We start from the raw sequence: 17512 nt of genomic DNA, 5'->3' as shown, positions 1-17512 counted from the left end.
GATACTGGAAAACTCATGTTTGGCCGGAACAACGCTGGAATCGGAAAAACCTACTATAACCAGTCATAATGGTATAATGCGAACATTTCAACGAGTTCAAGGGTTCATAAATCACGAAAAATAATTTAGTGGGCAAATGTAATCAAAATATAAAATACGTTACCTTCTAAGGTCATTATCCCTATATTAAATGACAAAATTAACCTCATGAAAGAGGCACGTGGGAAGATATTGACAAAACCCCGGACCAAATTTGCAAAAAGAAGTAAAATAAAAGGTTAGAAGTAAATAAATATAAAGCAGCTTTCGCGGTTACAACTCTGTTCATAGGTTGTTGGAATTGTGTCGAGCGAAAGTGACGACAAAATGCATCACCGTGAAGCAGGGTGCCTGAAAGTCAAGTCTGAGTCCAAGACAAAATTTGAAGCGATAGAAATGGGTTCTTACAGCGTCTGCGTCCTTCCTCTATGATCGAATCGCACGTTGGAGCACCTCGTCCATGTAAAACTCTGCAACTCTCTACCAGCCCTTTAGGCTCGTCAAATTCCTACCGTCATATCCGTGTATGCTTATTCAGTTATTTGTTTGTGTACTTTGATTGTACCAATTTATCTGTCTACAAATACTTGTAAATGGAAACCCTAGGTCAAGTATCATAAACGACTTCCTGTTGTTGTAGTTCAGGGGTCAAAATGGAAATTTGTGTTGGCAAATCTGACTCTTTACTAGCCATTCGATCTTTGTGCATTCACATATCCAATCCCTGACTAAATATCTTCTTGAAAAGTTTTGCATGCTCGTTGAAAATTCCATCTCTTTTCTCTTTATGGATTTTACTTTGTATGCTGTTTTGTCTCAAATGCTTCATTCCTTAAATGATTCAAATATAGAGATTTTAGGAAATCAAAGACACAAAGAATATCAATTTATTTGGATGGTCAAAGTTAGCTCCAGCATCCAGGGCACCAATCATCTCCAGCTTTAGACTTAAGGATCTTTCTTGCACTACAAACTGGAATCTTGGAACTCCAAAAAGCATGGAATACTTTTCCACCGCTGTTATATCTCTCCTTACTGTATTGGGTGTTGTTTTTTATTATTTACAGAAACAACAGGAGGAAGATGATGGTGAGCAGAAGAAATCATCCCTGTCATCATCATCATCGGATCAACAACAATCCCTACCTGAAGAAGAACATGAAAAGAGGAAAGATTCATTCTCATCATGGTCACCAAGTAAACCATGTCGACGTTTTTCACTTGATGAAATCAAATTGGCAACCAATGATTTCGATGATGCGTTTGTAATCGGAAAGGGTGGATTCGGGAAGGTATATAAAGGTAAGATTGAGTTTGGTGAAGAAGGAATTGATGTTGCCATTAAGAGGTTGAATCTTGAACATTCGAGTCAAGGGGCAACCGAGTTCAAGGCAGAGATTGAGATGCTTTCCCAGTTTCGCCATAGTCACATCGTCTCTCTTTTAGGATACCATGAAGGATCCGATAAAAGAGAAATGATCATTGTTTATGAATACATGCCTAATGGAAGTCTTGAGGATCATTTGCACAAAAGAAAAGTTAACGGAAGTAATTCCTCTCTTCTGACATGGATCCAAAGGCTCCAAATCTGCATAGGTGCTGCTCGTGGTTTGGACTACCTCCATACAGGTACAAGTGTGCAATCAAGAGTCATACACTGTGATATCAAGAGCTCAAACATCTTGCTGGATGAGAATTTGGCAGCTAAGATTTCCGACTTTGGGTTGTCAAGGATTGGCCCAGCAAATCAGTCAGGCACTACTAATGTTTATACCGATTTCATAAAAGGCACGTTTGGGTACATGGATGCTGAGTATTTTGCAACTCACAGACTGACACGAAAGTCTGATGTGTATGCATTTGGTGTGGACTTATTGCAAGCGTTGTGTGGTAGGCCTGCTCTGGATTTCACATTAGATGAGGAGCAACACAGCTTGGCTGTATGGGCCAGAGACTGCATCGAAGAAGGTAAGATTGATCGAATCCTTGATCCCCGTGTGAGGGGTCAAACTACAGCGAGTTGTCTGAATGAATTTGCACAAATTGCATATGAATGTATGCTTAGTTCTTCAAAGAATCGACCCACAATGACTAAGGTAGTGGCTCGGCTAGAATTTGTGTTGGCATTGGGGTCACAAAAACATGGGGGAGTGACAATTGCTGAAAAGGTGTGGGCATTGTTCTCTATTCCAGGTAAACATGAACTCTTAGAAACTTAATTGTTAGACAAACCCATGGTTGTCCATTATATTGAATCCCATACAAGAAGTAAAACTATCTCAAATTACATGGATGACATGCTTCATGGATCCCACTTCTAACTATTTATGCATGTATATGTTTTCACATATCTATATATGTACATGCATGTAGACATCTATATTCACATGTATGCACGTATCTGTACCTGTATGCTATTCTGTTTTGACTAAGAAAGAATACTAAAATTCTTCAACAATGGTTGAAGAAGACAGCTACAGCACAATGAGTAATGATCTGAACTCATGAAATGCTACAAATCTTTTGACCCTATGTCCAAAACAACTACAAAGTTACAAAATATAAATACATATCGGAACCAAAACCGACCAACACAGCTGGATCTAAAGATTGTGTACCATGTAACACCCTTCCAGGAGGGATTAGCGAATACATAGTTTCCAGGCAAACAAAACCCCATAAATGTGTGACTAATATGCATGAGATGGTGTGTGAAGCAGGAATTCTCAATGCATGTCTTGACTTACATCTTGAGAATGCAATTCTTTAAACTTTCCCATTGAATTGACACCTTAGAAATAAGGGAAAATGACTTAAAAGCCCAATGAAGTTTTCAAACCATTCAAAAAACCTCAATCATGTTTTATCTGTTCAAAAAAACCCAACGAACTTAACCTTTTGTCTAAAAAGTCCAACAAAGTTCCAAACCGTTCAAAAAAAATCTTAATTTTGTTTTGTTTAAGTTCGTTGGGTTTTTTTTTTGAACAATCAAAACATGATTGGAGTAAAAAAAACATTTTGGAAACTTCGTTGTTCTAACAAGTCATTTTCCCGATACGGTAATAAGTCACGTCATATGTTTCTCTTATTTGACTTTCACGGAAAGTGTAACTTAGTTAGGCTTTTTTAGACAAAATGTTAAGTTCATTGGATTTTTTTGAACAAATAAAACATGATTGAGATTTTTTTAACGGTTTAAAAATTTCGTTGGGCTCGTAAGTCATTTTTCCTAGAAATAAAGTTTAGGCCACATGCACCTGAAGTTTGATGTCCCTATCCATTGATCTTACCAAGTAATCTTAACAAGCAGGATCTTGAACTTCTTCCCACATAGCCAAATTCAATTATAAGACCTTAGTATATTATCCATAATATCAGTATTTTGCAGGCATATGATACTTCTCCAAGCATGTGGTAATGTAGACTCCTTATATATTGTGAGCTCCCTTAATGTTGGGCTGGATGATTATTTTTGACCGAATAGTTAGTATATTTTCAAAGGGTGATTTTTGTTTGTGTTAAATCAATTTCACCAAGACCATAAGAGCCATGATTTATTGACTCTCATACGGATCACTCCTATAGCCCATACAGCTTTGTCCTTGGGAAGGCATAGATTTTTCCTAGCAACGAGCAAGGTTTTCCCTCTTCTTTGAATACCTTCCATAAAGTAAGTTGTCTCATCCTTTCAAGCTTGTTAATTACAGCTAGTGTACTTTGTTAGTGGACATATATTACACGAGAACTAGAAAGCACTATATCAATCAAGACGATTCTTTCTCATTTTTTAAAGTTTCTGCTTGTGAATACAGAATATAAAGAGGTCTTTCATTCTGTAGGCCTTCCTATTTTCTTTCTCGATTGACATTTAAAGGCTCCCTTATTTAGCTTAGGAGGGTCTTCCATTTTTTTTCCTATGAGGATTAAGCCTTCTTTGACTTTTTATTGAGTCAAGTCGAACGAACTATAGTGCCTATTTCCCCACAAGCATGCCATACAAAAAATCTTTCTATGCTAGTGTTTAAAAATATGTTTACACAACATTGGCTATTCTTATCACAATCCCCCGTATGCTTTGTCTTACATTTTTCTATCAACCAAATTTCTTCCCACTTAGTGAAAGTTTCCTTTCTTGGAGGAACTAGGCGGTCCTTGATATGAACCCATCCCATACTAGGTCCGTAGCAAGCCATTGCCCAAGTTTAGAACTCACTCCCAAAAGCCAGCTTGTAGGAGGAGGGAACACCTAAACTTATAAGCCACCAACTTAATTTACTTTTGGCCTATGTGGGATCGTAACAATACCCCACGCTTTGAAGAGTCAAAGTCCTCATTGGTCTTAGTTGGCACCCCTTTTCAGTCCAAGCCACCACTTCATAGGCCACCATAGTCATTGTTGGTCACAATTGGAACCCTTGTTTTCGAGTCCAAGCCAAGCCATAAACCTAAGTATAGAACTCACTCCTAAAAGCCAACTTGTTGGAGGAGGGGACAATTAGACTTATAAGTTTCCAACTTAATTTATTTTCAGCCGATGTGGGATCATAACAATCCTCTCCCTTTCACTTCTTACCCATAACATTTCTTTCCTCAACCTTAAGTGCAATAACATCCTCAACAATTGGTCACATCATGCTCACTAGTTGCTCTTCACCGCAAGATGATAGCGTGTAGGTAACCAACAACAAACTGGTTAATCGTGGATTTTATAGGAACCCCATGCCTAGCGAACTCCAACTTCTCAAATAATGCACATGCAAAGGATCGATGAACAAATCTCTCTATCCTAATGTGAGGAACTCCTCTTTCTTAAGGGCATCCCTATCATTGTAGTATATCTCTTCCAACTTGTCTTTGATGGCACTCCCTTGTCATGTTTCACCATGTCAAGGCTGGTTGAAAAACTTGACCGTTTGCGTCTCGTCACATTCATATAATTCAAACATCTACTCCATCTCCATAAGCCACTTCATGGTTACCCTAGGTCACCCTAGGTCAGAGCTTTCTTCGAATTTGGGTGGCCAACAACTCATAATATCCAAATGAGTAACCCTTCCCTATCATTGCATTTGACTTTCACTCCCTTTTATTGTGGTGTCTCCCTTGTCCCTTTGTTTGCATGGTGGTGGACATTCACATTGCTTGTCTCCCTACAGGTTACACACATCCTTATACTCTATGAACTTGTGGATAAGCTCATGATTATTTGTTTGATTTCCTCCCTAGTTAATCAAAGATCAGAGTCCCCTTCCATATTTGCTGCTCCATCCTCTTGAGGATGCACTCTCGCCTGACTTGGCTCTCATTATCGTCTAAAAGGCCCACATTCCCACTGCGAGTCCTTATCATACTTCCATGCTTGGTAATAATCCAATAATACCACTTAGCTAGCAAAGATAACAATTAAAATGTTAAAATCGGAATTATTCTTAAAGATAGCATGCATGCTGCGAGTCCTTACCATACTTCCGTAATTTTTAACTTTTTTAGAGACGAAGTGTCGATCAATCTCTATGTTTTGTAAGGTTGTGGTGACCTGAATTTTTTGCTATGTTAATAGTAGGCTGATTATCGGTAAACTTTTTTTTAGATTCTCCATTCTTCATTCCAAGGTCCTTAAGTCTGTATACACATTCCTTCACAAATTCCTAGTGCAAGAGCTTGATACTTGGATTCAACACTGCTGCAAGGCACGCGAAATTGTTTCTTGCTCCTTTATTTAACATAATTGATGCAGAGATAGGATCAGTAACCTGCAATCAATTTTCGGTTTGTATCTTTCTCATCCCATCTTGAATCAGTATAACTTGCTATCACATATTTCATTTATATTCCCATGCTGAGAGTCATCTTGATGAGGTACCTTAGAATGCGATTCACCGCATCTAAGTGACATCACAGATTTCAGTCCTTCTGCTACCAATGCTTATATAGTACACAATACTTATCATATTCGGGCATCATGAGTATCTTGTGACCTTCTTGACGAACCACAGAGAAGACTTCATGGGGAGTTGATAGGGGACTTATTCTCAACCGTATAAATCTTTACTGAAGGGCCCTCATCTCATCTCCCTTTCATGGTTAATACTGAAATAGTTCAAGTTGTCTTCCTAATTTATATTTTACATGGTAAAGTAGAAGTATCTCTTTCATTTTACTAATACAAAAATTGTTTGTTACTTTGTTTCATGTTTATCATTTTGAAATTCAACTTATATGTTCAAAGTAGCATCCTGTCTCAACTGGTTATGATGTGATGAATTCTTAGGAATCACCTCGAGTGTGAAATAGTAATGACCGTTATATAACGATATTTGTGGCTTCTGTTAATATCATTCCTCCAGTTCTATCTCTATTGTCTCTTTTTGTTTCATTATATTTATATAGTTTCATTTGGTTTCAGCAGTGCATGCTAAAAATTACAGAAGTAAACAAAAGTGGAGCAATGACAACAAAAGTAAACGGATCATACTAGGCAAAGCAATGACAGAAGAGAATAACAATGAAGGTAAAGATAACCGTATGACTTTAGTACATCCCACTAAGACAGCATCAGAAGGGAGCAATGAAAACATAAATAAAATGTGACAGTGTTGAAGGAACAGTCATCAAGTAGTCAGATGACGACACAGAAATTGACGATATTCAGATTAGATGAGTTGTGGAGAGCCACCGGAAAATTCTTGCCACCACCACTTCTTGGAGTTTCGGATCGTGTGTCAGTCTATAAAGGGTGGGTGACTAGTGCATCATACACACCATCAGCATTTGATGTCCCAGAAGCCATCGTGATCAATAATTTAAACACAAATGTTGCTAAAAATAGCCATAATTGGCAGGTTTGTTTGTCTTTTATAGCATATTATATATCAGTGTGACTTTTTTAGTGAGGTCTACAATCGAACCAAATTATTTGAACATATACATTATGCAAATTTACTAGTTTGAGTCTAGAGCCAATATGCTAGCCTTGATTATTCTGCCATTGATACAAAAGTATCATTGCTATATATATATATATATATATATATATATATATATATATATATATATATATATATATATATATTGATTTCTTCAATTGGATGTTGCAGAAGATGCAGACCCACTTCCATGGGACACAAGGATTAAAATAGCCTTGGGAGCAGCTCAAGGCCTTGCTTTCATGCACATGGAAACGTATATCATTTGCAGGGATGTGAGATCCTCAAACATTTTGTTAGACGGGGCAAGTAATTAAAAAACTAGATAAATTTACTCTAAAAAGGTGTCAATGATTACGATTGATGTTTTTGGATTTCAATATTTTAGTTTAAATCTTTAATATATCATAGCGATTTTTATATATACTGAATTATGTTTCAGGAGTTCAATGCAAAGATCACAGATTTTGAAGAGAGAGGGTTTAATCCGGTCAGTGGAGAGTCTCCTACATCATACAACGACGGTTATGTGGCTCCTGAGTATCTAGCCACTGGTTAGTTCTCTGATCAACTTGGTTTTAGACCTTAAATCATCAATTAGGGTTTCTCAATCTTGAGGGTTACATTGACAAAGGCTATGGTATTGCAACTAACTACAGGGTGGTTATATCTGAAGAGCGATGTTTATGGTTTTGGAGTGGTGATGCTAGAGATAGTTACAGGGTTACGTGCAGTTGGTTCTGGTAAGTATTATGATCAGCTACAGAGTTTGGTGGATTGGGCTAGACCTTACTTAACCAGTATAAAAAAACTACGAAAAATCATGGATCCACAGTTGAAACGAGTTTATCCATCGAAAGCTGCATTGAAAGTAGCTCAACTCATCATAGATTGTCTTCATCATGACACTGACTACCGGCCTTCAATGGAGAAAGTGGTGACATGGTTAGAGGAGATCAACTCAATTAAAATAATACCAGAGACATGTTAAAAGGATAACACATGGCACTCTCACTCGATGAGCCTGTACCATGAACATAAGTTTGGTGATAGATAAGCCATTAATTATAAAGGTTTCCTAATTTATATTTTGGTTATAGGATCAATTTTGCAATAAAATTGATATTTTTTTCAATTTTATTATTACAGATTGTGTATGTAATTGATTTTGATTAGGATGTTCTATATGCTTTTGTTAATATTACAATGTATTACTCATCTGTTTAACTAGGATACTTTTTTTTGGTTAAGATGAGGTGTTGGTCTAGATTTCACATTTTTTATTATGCATGATGGGTGAGAGTAAAAATTTGACATTTTATTTTGTATTATATGAAACTTTGGTTTAATTTGAATATTAGTAAATCTTCCAAAAAACTAAATATTTTTATAAAATGTGAAATCATGACATACGAATTGTCTGTCGTAAATTTACAGCCGATAAATATATGTCCTCTTTTGTTTATGACTGGCTTTCAACAACATATATTTATCTTTCATCTATACCCTTTGTGGTATGTCATTAAAGGCCTTTTTTCTTTTTCTAGTAGCGAGAATAGCGACAAATCTGAGAACAAATAGATCGTCGCTGATTATAATAGGTATATGAATTAAAAACATATATACAATTCTGAGAAAAATATCCATGATCTATACCTCTGTTTCTAGTAGTTAATCGAAGGTAGGGTTTACTGGGAAAAATACATTCTAATGGTTATTTATTTCGGTCATGTTTAATTTAATCTGTATGAGTGTTAGGTCTACCAATGAAGTTTGTTTGTTTGAGTGGGGTCGGTTTTGTGGTCACACTCATCAGCAATGGAAATAGGGTCTCCTTGACTTGGTGAACTCAGAAAATGTATGTGGTTCTTTTTTTTATTTAATTGTTGTGGGCACCACAAGTTCCAACCAAAGCTGACTAGCCAATCCTTATGCTTTCATATTTCCAATCCTTGACTTGGTATGCTCTTCAAAAGCTTTGCATATTCGTTGAATTTCCATCTCTTTGTTTCTTTCTTAATCTGTATTTCTGATGCTAGGTCTCAAATAGACCAAAGTGGAGCAATGATAAAAAAAAAAAAGTAAACAGACCATAGTAGACAAATTAGCTGCCGCAACAAAGATTCCTGTATCATTTTACTAGATCCCACTAAGCCAGAGCCAGAAGCAGAGGGGAGCAATATAAACATAAATAAAGGTCCTTTGAGCATTCAGATGGAGACACATAACTTGAAGATTTTCACATTTGATGAGTTGCGGAGAGCCACCCGGAATTTCCGGCCATCAGCCATGGTTGGAGTTTCAGATGGCGAGTCAATCTATAAAGGGTGGGTGGATAGGACATCATACAAACCATCAGTATCTGGAGTAGGGATAGCTGTCGCAATCAAGATTTTAAACACAAATAATGTTCAGAGTCTCAATGAGTGGCAGGTCTGTTTATCTATTATACCATCGACTTTGTTTCTTTTGGTTTGAATTTTCCAAACTTTTGAGTTTTGACTAGCTAACTTTCAGTGACTAGTCTATCCCTCTCTTTTCTTATGGGAGATATGTTAGAAAATCATTTTTTTTTTTTTTTTTTTTTTCGGGGGAGAGGGGGGGGGGGGGGGGGGGGGTTCCATTGGTTGGAAAATACTGAGAGTAGTGATAACACTTTTAGATTAAAGTATTTCGATAGTACAACCACAAAGCGGTCATTTTCACAGAAGAGAAAAAACATGGTCATTTTTATTAACAACCTCCTTTGTTAGTTTGGTTAATATTCCATATAAAAAAATTTATTTTGGTTTATAGAAAGAGAGACATATTGTGTTATAAAATAAAATTTTATCATTAATGTATTAAACGATATACTGTGTTTGTGTATGCCAGGCAGAAGTGACTCGGGGAAGGTTTAGTCATCCCAATCTTGTTAAACTCTTAGGATATTGTTCAGAAGACGGAAAGCTGCTCCTTGTTCATGAATACATACCTAAAAGAAATTTCATAGACATTATTCGACGTAAGTATTCCTGCTGTTCCCAAAAACTAGACTCACACCTTTTGGCAGTAAACCAAAATTCCAGATTCAAGTTGCATATATTTTTTCCAAGTGAATTGGGTATCAAACATAGCATAACTTACAACTATGAGAGTAATTGTGTTTGTCTTGATTTATTTGGACATTCGCAGGCCATCCACTTCCATGGGATATAACAATGAAAATTGCCAATGGAGTAGCCAAAGGCCTTTCTTTCTTGCACACTCATGAGAGCTCCCCCACATTTAGGATTTTCAATGCTTCAAGTATTTTAGTGAATGAGGTATAATAATCATTGATCAAGTACATTTTTCTTAAGAAAGAAAGAAACAATATGCCACACTAAACACATAATCATAGTGGTAAAATAGCTACAAACTTGTGAACCACTATAATCATAGGGGTGCAAATAGATGCACATTTTAATCTAATTGGCCTTTTGAATCATCTTGATTTAGTCATTTTGGGATTTTGGTGTTAGAATCATGAAGCGCAGCTCTATTTTGGATGGGCATCGTTAGGCCAAATACATGGAGCATTGCCTATCTTAATGAGCAATGCACTCACCAGTCGTTACAACCCTGTTGAGTATATGGCTGCAGGTGAGTTTGGTGACTAGGGCTATATATTCCAAGTGGTTGTGCTATCTATTGTTGGTGTCTTAATTTTGTCTAGATTCTCTCATTTTCATAAGATTTGGATCGAAATATTTGAAAGTTGAGTGGCTTGCAACTACAGGTCACTGGTATATTGAAAGTGATGTCTATGCCTTTGGAGTGATGATGTTGGATATGATAGGAGGTTTAGTCTCTCTTCATGACAAGAGGTGCTCCTCGCCCCAGAGTTTACTGGAGTGGGCTAGGTTCACCTTATCCGATAAGGGAAAACTACAAAAATTCATGGACCCATGGTTGGAGCAAGGAAACCCTCCAAAAGGAGCCTGCAAAACAGCTGACCTCATCCTAAGTTGTCTCCAAATCACCCCTGGAGATCGCCCTTCAATGCAAGAAATTGTGGTGAGCTTAGAAGGGATTAATGCCATGGAGATGTAGTTTTTGTTAATTGTTATATATCACTACAAAAGGATAATATATATAATGATCAGGTTGATAACATCATGTTATTTTCGTAATTATAAAAGAATTCACAATAGTAGACAGTTATTAAACATTTTTCAACTCCATTTTTATGTTGAAAGATTTAAGTAAAAATTGGAATACCATTAGATATGCCGGTATCAAACTTGAGGTATGCAATGTAAGCCGATCTCCACATGCCCACATAGCAAAAATATATGATTTATGAGATTGAAATTTAATCTCTGTAATTTAAAAGACATGAGTCTAACTTTACATAGGCCAGTCAAATACCATATCTAAAAACACACGACATTTCATTTGCACAATAATAGTGAATTCCTTTATTGAAATCACTACAAGAAATCAAGTCAATAGCAACGACTTCCACTATTAGCGGCGAAACTCGATATCGTCGCCGCTATTAGTGTCGCCCTAATGCCTGTAAACCACGATCTGCATCAAAAGCTTTTGTGAAACTTTGTCTGTTCGATCTTTCTACAATCCAAGGTCCACTGTCTACAATCCAAGGTCTACTATCGACCGTTCCGTGTAAATTAATAGCAGCGACAGTGTCGCCGCTAATAATAATAATAATAATAATAATAATAATAATAATAATAATAATAATAATAATAATAATAAAATTGCGATATTTTCCCCCTTTTGCTGTCGCCGCGGTTTCCCAATTGTCGCCGCTATTGATCTAGCATCACCGTTATTAAATGTGATAAGTATTGCCTGTCGCAAATAGAACACAGCGACTACCGTTTTCCTTCTTATTTTGTTTCACTTTTGTTCCTCCCAGTTTTCCTCCAATTTTCGACTGATTCAGGAGCGAAGGCCACTATGAAGCTTCCCCAAGCTACCCCAAAGTGACATTACCGACGACCGCTAAGGAGATACTGACAGTGACACTTTCTTCTCCGAGGACTAAGATGTAATTCCTTGCTCATTTCTCTTTCTTTTTCTCTTGTAAGGCCGAGGCCAATTTTTAGTTTATAGTTGAGTTAATTGCAAAAAAATCTTTGATTTCAGTTTTTTAGTTGTTGTCACCGGATAGACTACCACCACCACCGCACGACCTTGTTGATTTCCGGCCACCATAGGTTCCTTCATATGTTAATTTTGATATTATTTGCCAAAATTTGTATATTTGTGTCTATTATGTGAAATTGTCATATATGTGTATATTTGGTATATATTTATGTATATTTCATGGTATATGTATGTGATGGTGGGTTTTCTACACATCAAATACACTCTAAACTAGGTAGTGGAAAAATCAAAAATACGATATATCTAAATGTACATGCAACCTATGGATCTATGGTTTCATGCTAATTACATCTACCCTAGAAAACAAAATACAAAGAAGAAAAACATACCACTATGAAGCTTCCCCAAGCTACCCCAAAGTGACATTACCGACGACTGCTAAGGAGATACTGACAATGACACTTTCTTCTCCGGGGACTAAGGTGTAATTCCTTGCTCATTTCTCTTTCTCTTTCTCTTGTAAGGCCGAGGCCGATTTTCAGTTTATAGTTTAGTTAATTGTAAAAAAATCTCTGATTTCAGTTTTTTTAGTTGTTGCTGTCACCGGATAAACTACCACCACCACCACACCACCTTGTTGATTTCCGGCCACCATTGTTGATTTCCGGCCACCATAGGTTCCTTCCTATGTTAATTTTGATATTATTTGCCAAAATTTGTGTATTTGTGTCTATTATGTGAAATTGTCATATATGTGTGTATATTTGGTATATATTTATGTGTATTTCATGGTATATGTATGTGATGTCGGGTTTTCTACACATCAAATACACTCTAAACTAGGTAGTGGAAAAATCAAATATACGATATATATAAATGTACATGCAACCTATGGGTCTATGGTTTCGTGGTAATTACATCTACCTTAGAAAATAAAATACAAAGAAGAAAAACATACCACTTATGTAGACCTTGATCTCCATGCTTAAGATCTTGATCCTCTACGATGTTGCTTGGATGAGAGGACCCAAACCAGAATCCCTCTAATGGTATCACACCCAATAACACCAAATAGTGGAATGAAAATAACTAGGAGAATGGTCAATTTCACAAACCCTAAGAGGGTTAGAAATCATCCCTAAGAGGGAATGGAAGAAGGGTTGGCGAAACTTCAAGCGAAGGTGCGAGGAAGAATGAAATCCCTAAGGCCCTATTTATAGCCTTGGATCCCTTCCTAGGTTTTGTATTCCTTCCCGCGTGGGATGGAATACCTAGAACAAAATTTCACTCCTTTTCCTATGTGGGATGGAGTGCTTTTTTCAAGCCTTAATTCCGTAAAGGTTCTAGAACATTCCTGATTAACCAACTATCGATTAATGAATATTCAACCATTTGATTAATTAAACTGTTAATTAATTCCCAAAATATATTTTCAATTAGTTTCTGATTAATTATTAATCATAATAATTAATAAACCAATTTCTCCTTTATTTATTCTACTTAATTTGGGTATTGAGGGCAACCCAAAAGGACCATGTTACTATTAGAAATATTACCAATAATTAATGACCTCAGACACTCTTTCCAACAATCTCCCACTTGGACAAGTCATCAACTATACAAGGTCCAATATTTCTTCAATAATCAACAGAGAGTTAGCCATCCAATGTAACTACTAACTCTTGATCTAATCAAAATTCAGCCCTTAGATAAGTGATCAACTATCCCTTCATCCTATGATATTTGTATGAACTAGAGACATTGATAATGGTCAACCACAAAATTCAAGATTATGTTTCCCGATATAGATTTGTGACGAATGCATCTAACTACTAAATTGAACACATCAATTTTAGTCGGGGCTCAACCAAGCACTTTAGATGTTAGCACCAAATCATCGAGGGACCCATAGATATCTTTTCTTCTGTTAAGGCAGAAAGAACAAATAAACTTTGACTACATAGTTTTTGTCTATTTTATCATGTCATACATGGACAAACCCTTTAAGACTACTTGTTACAGATAGCATTGGAGTAGACCAATGCATAGCAGAATCATAGAGCAAAACCCCACATGCATCTAGGTTTGAAGAATAAAAGATATAATTGTCTTAGAATTACTCGTGACTGGATCCATGAAGTAATCTATAAGCGTGGGTTGATCCAATCAACATGTTCTTAGGCTTCCTTAATGGATTTTGGTTCAACCGTTGATATGAATTCCAAGAAGTGACACTCATTTTGAAAGTTGGAAGAAGAGCGAGTTTGAACACCAGCATCGAGATTTCCAATGACTTGATTTGGAGGATGATACTTTCTCCAGATATGCAATCTCACACATTCTTGTGCAACAGATGATCCGATATCAACAATGGGGTTATGTTACTCCTCTTGAACATTTTGAATTTAAGGATGATGCTCCCCCTGAACTTCTGAACCAGATACTTCAACATCATCTTTGTTTGGAAAGTCAAAGTAGATGGAATCATCTTCGTTGTTGTTCATAATGGGATCAAATTTAACAAATTGATTTGCTGCAACTTGAAATCCATCAACATTTGAGTCGAGGGTTGGTTGACTATTCTCTCCCTAAAACTGAGAAGGTTGAAATGGATCAAAATCAAATGGAGGAAAGGTTGGGGCTGGACCAGAAACATTTTGTAACACCCCAAACTCATAAGACCTAGAAAAGAAAGGAAAAACCCTCAAGTCAAGAGGTCTACTCGTTGAATACAGAGGGATGACTCAACGAGTAGGATCGAGAAGTTTTTCGCGGGATAAGTGACCTACTCGGTGAGTAGGTAGACCGACTCGTCGAGTTGGTCTCAGGGTTTGGGAAACCTTAATTCGGGCTTATGTACCTTATTTAAGCATCTTATTCTCCTCCCATCAGCCTTATTCTCAGCCCCCAGATCCAAAACCCTAGATCTCGAAACCCTAGTGCATCCTTGAGCTTGTGAGCTTGTTTTTTACGGTTTAGTGTGTTCTTGAAGACTATAAGAAAAAGAAGGACTTAGAAGGTTCAGGGAGAAGATTGTAGATCCAGCAACACCATCTTATTTCCACCATTTTCTAGTAATCAAGTCTTCATCTTGGCTTATGGTTTCTTAGATCTCTTTATGTCCATTTTATGAGGTTTTGGTCCATGAAGTTTGACCTATGGGATTTAGACGTCCCAAGTAAAGATCCTTTCAGATATGGAGTCCCAAAAGGTGGAAAAGGCATAAAGGTGCAAACTTTATGCCAATGGAGTCCCCCATGTAAGTTTAAGAGGTTGTTATGGTCTTTTAAGCCTAGAAGGCCATGCATAGATGAAAAGGAAGAGACTTTATGTGTTCTTCTGGTGTATGTGGCCTAGATCTATGTTGATGTGCTTTAGTTTTGAATGATATGGTCTTTGGAAAAGAATTTACGCCTTGAGGAATTAGGGTTTGAGCTCAACCTAGTAGGAAAGGTATTAACGGGTAAAGTTGGAAACTTTACCCCTCTAATAATGTTTCCAGAGTGTATGAGAAGTTTGGAGTCTAGATCTGAAGTGTAAGGGCTTAATTTGTTAAGATGGCCCAAACAGAGCGAGGGACTTGGCGAGTCCAGGAAGGGACTCGACGAGTTAGAGTGATTTTTCCCCATTTTGTTCATAGTAGAACTCGGCGAGTTTGAGGACTGACTCGATGAGTTGATTCAATGAATCGCGACCATCAGTAGCCTGGGAACTCAGCGAGTCAGCGGTGACTTGATAAGTTGGTTCACAATTTCGAAGTTGTGAGCTATAGCACTCACTCAACGAGTTGAGTCAACTCAGAGCGTTGACTTTGACCGTTGACCATTGACTTTGACTTTAGCCAAGGTTGACCTAGTTAGACTTCTGAGTATATTTTGGTTTGATATTGGTAGCTCAGGGAACCGAAGGATCAGCAGTTCGGGGAATTGCCAGATGAGTTTCCTCACTGTGCAAGGTGAGTTTCCTCACTATGTGCTTGGGTCCAAGGCCACAATGTCCGCACAGTATGTTTTTGTATAGTAGGAAGACCCAGGGGATAGCCCTAGGCACTGTATGTTATATGTTCCGGATCACGATCCGATGGGCGAGGCCCGAGGAATGCTAGTGTGTTAGAGCTCCAACACAACAAGATCAAACAAGAGAATCAAAAGTATGTTTCTAGATCTGATTTTGTGTTGTTTTTACACCTAATAAGTCATTAGAAGCCTTGGATTCAAAGCATGTTTTATAGAGAAACCTAGATCCAAGCATTAGGGTTTGTATGCGCACTTAGGAATGTTCTTATGTACAAAACCCATCAGTGGTATCAGAGCCTTGATTGGTTTCTATTAAATTGATGCTTGAATGTTTGAATCTTAACTAAAAAATTCGATTTTTGTGTTTCTGAGTCATGGACTCGGCGAGTCCAGTATGGGTACTCGGCGAGTCCGAGCATCAGGATTACCCAAAAACGAGATTTTTTCATATTTATCTTATGGAAATTTACCTTAATCATATTAGCTCAACCCTAATCCGATTTTATGATATATATGACTATATTTTTGATCTAATTGAAGATAATTATCAATTAATAAAATATTTGATTTCCTGATATGATAATTATTAATCAAATATGGATAATTATGTGATTTAGATTATTTGTTATTTGATCCTTTATGTCTTAAATGTTTAAAACTTGTCCTCAAGTTTTGAAATTTATGTTTTGTGATTAAAAGTTTAATTTAGACAATTTAAATTTCAAACCCTAGAATTTTACAAGTTTAAAATACAACCCTATACTACTATAATATTACAAGATTAATATATATATATATATATATATATATATATATATATATATATATGTATGTATGTATAACTTAAATGCTAGTCTTACCGTTAGTAGGCCTCATTCACGAAGATGGTTTATATGGTGGGTATAAGGTTGTGGCCTATAAAATGGCGCTTAATGGGTGTACACTCACACCCACCGCTCGCTTGATTGGTGGAGGGTCGTTAGCCGAACGGGTAGGATAGGGCAACCTCATCCTCTCATTAAAAGTATAATAAGAAATACAAAATAACTACATGTTTTCTTAAAATTTCCCAATCTTAGTTACTTTAGGAAAAGTGAATTGATGTACTCCCATGAAATTACACTTTGCACCTTGCTAAGAAGTTAGTGGAGCGTGTGTGGTTTACTGGCACACTAATTGGTTCTAAGCGAAGGTGAAAAAGGGTGATTCATTGTTTATCATAGTTCGATGGAGCGTGTGTGGTTTACCGGCACATCGAATAGGTGATCGTTACAATGAAGGCACCATGTTAAATTGCATGGTAATTCACACCCGCTTTGTGATCCTCGGTATCCCAATCACAAACAAGAGGGGCATATTGAGATTTAAACATGCCATTGAAAAGTTTCAATGAATCTCATCCGAACCTAGGAATTCTCAATACATTTAGGACTT

The 17512-nt window shown here is 36.9% G+C and overlaps 2 protein-coding genes and 1 pseudogene across 6 annotated transcripts; all 3 read left to right on the top strand.

Moving 5' to 3' along the window:
• Nucleotides 1-321: 321 nt before the first annotated feature.
• LOC145011023 (receptor-like protein kinase FERONIA) lies at nucleotides 322-8122 on the top strand. Of its 5 annotated transcripts, none has more exons than XM_078969635.1 (7): nucleotides 322-501; nucleotides 1107-2232; nucleotides 6449-6550; nucleotides 6634-6881; nucleotides 7137-7309; nucleotides 7408-7519; nucleotides 7625-8122. In XM_078969635.1, exons 2-5 carry the CDS (start codon nucleotides 1443-1445, stop codon nucleotides 7176-7178), a joined length of 1182 nt encoding a protein of 393 aa, XP_078825761.1. In that variant the 5' UTR covers nucleotides 322-501; nucleotides 1107-1442; the 3' UTR covers nucleotides 7179-7309; nucleotides 7408-7519; nucleotides 7625-8122. The 5 variants fall into 5 exon arrangements, with proteins under 5 accessions (XP_078825761.1, XP_078825762.1, XP_078825759.1 ...); XM_078969636.1 differs by having other exon boundaries at nucleotides 6446-6550; nucleotides 6634-6775; XM_078969633.1 differs by having other exon boundaries at nucleotides 6446-6550.
• On the top strand, nucleotides 7399-7956 carry LOC145009502 (putative serine/threonine-protein kinase PIX13 pseudogene; annotated as a pseudogene).
• Nucleotides 8123-8929: 807 nt separating the features above from the next.
• On the top strand, nucleotides 8930-11100 carry LOC145011024 (putative serine/threonine-protein kinase CST). Its single transcript, XM_078969638.1, has 5 exons — nucleotides 8930-9398; nucleotides 9840-9969; nucleotides 10140-10270; nucleotides 10469-10589; nucleotides 10726-11100. The coding sequence occupies exons 1-5, from the start codon at nucleotides 9180-9182 to the stop codon at nucleotides 11037-11039; spliced, it is 915 nt and encodes a 304-aa protein (XP_078825764.1). The 5' UTR covers nucleotides 8930-9179; the 3' UTR covers nucleotides 11040-11100.
• The last annotated feature ends 6412 nt before the right edge of the window (nucleotides 11101-17512 follow it).

The sequence above is a fragment of the Lactuca saligna genome, chromosome 8, assembly GCF_052625555.1.
Source record: "Lactuca saligna cultivar CGN05327 chromosome 8, ASM5262555v1, whole genome shotgun sequence".
NCBI lineage: Eukaryota > Viridiplantae > Streptophyta > Magnoliopsida > Asterales > Asteraceae > Lactuca > Lactuca saligna.
This window is presented reverse-complemented; position numbering and strand designations above follow the sequence as displayed.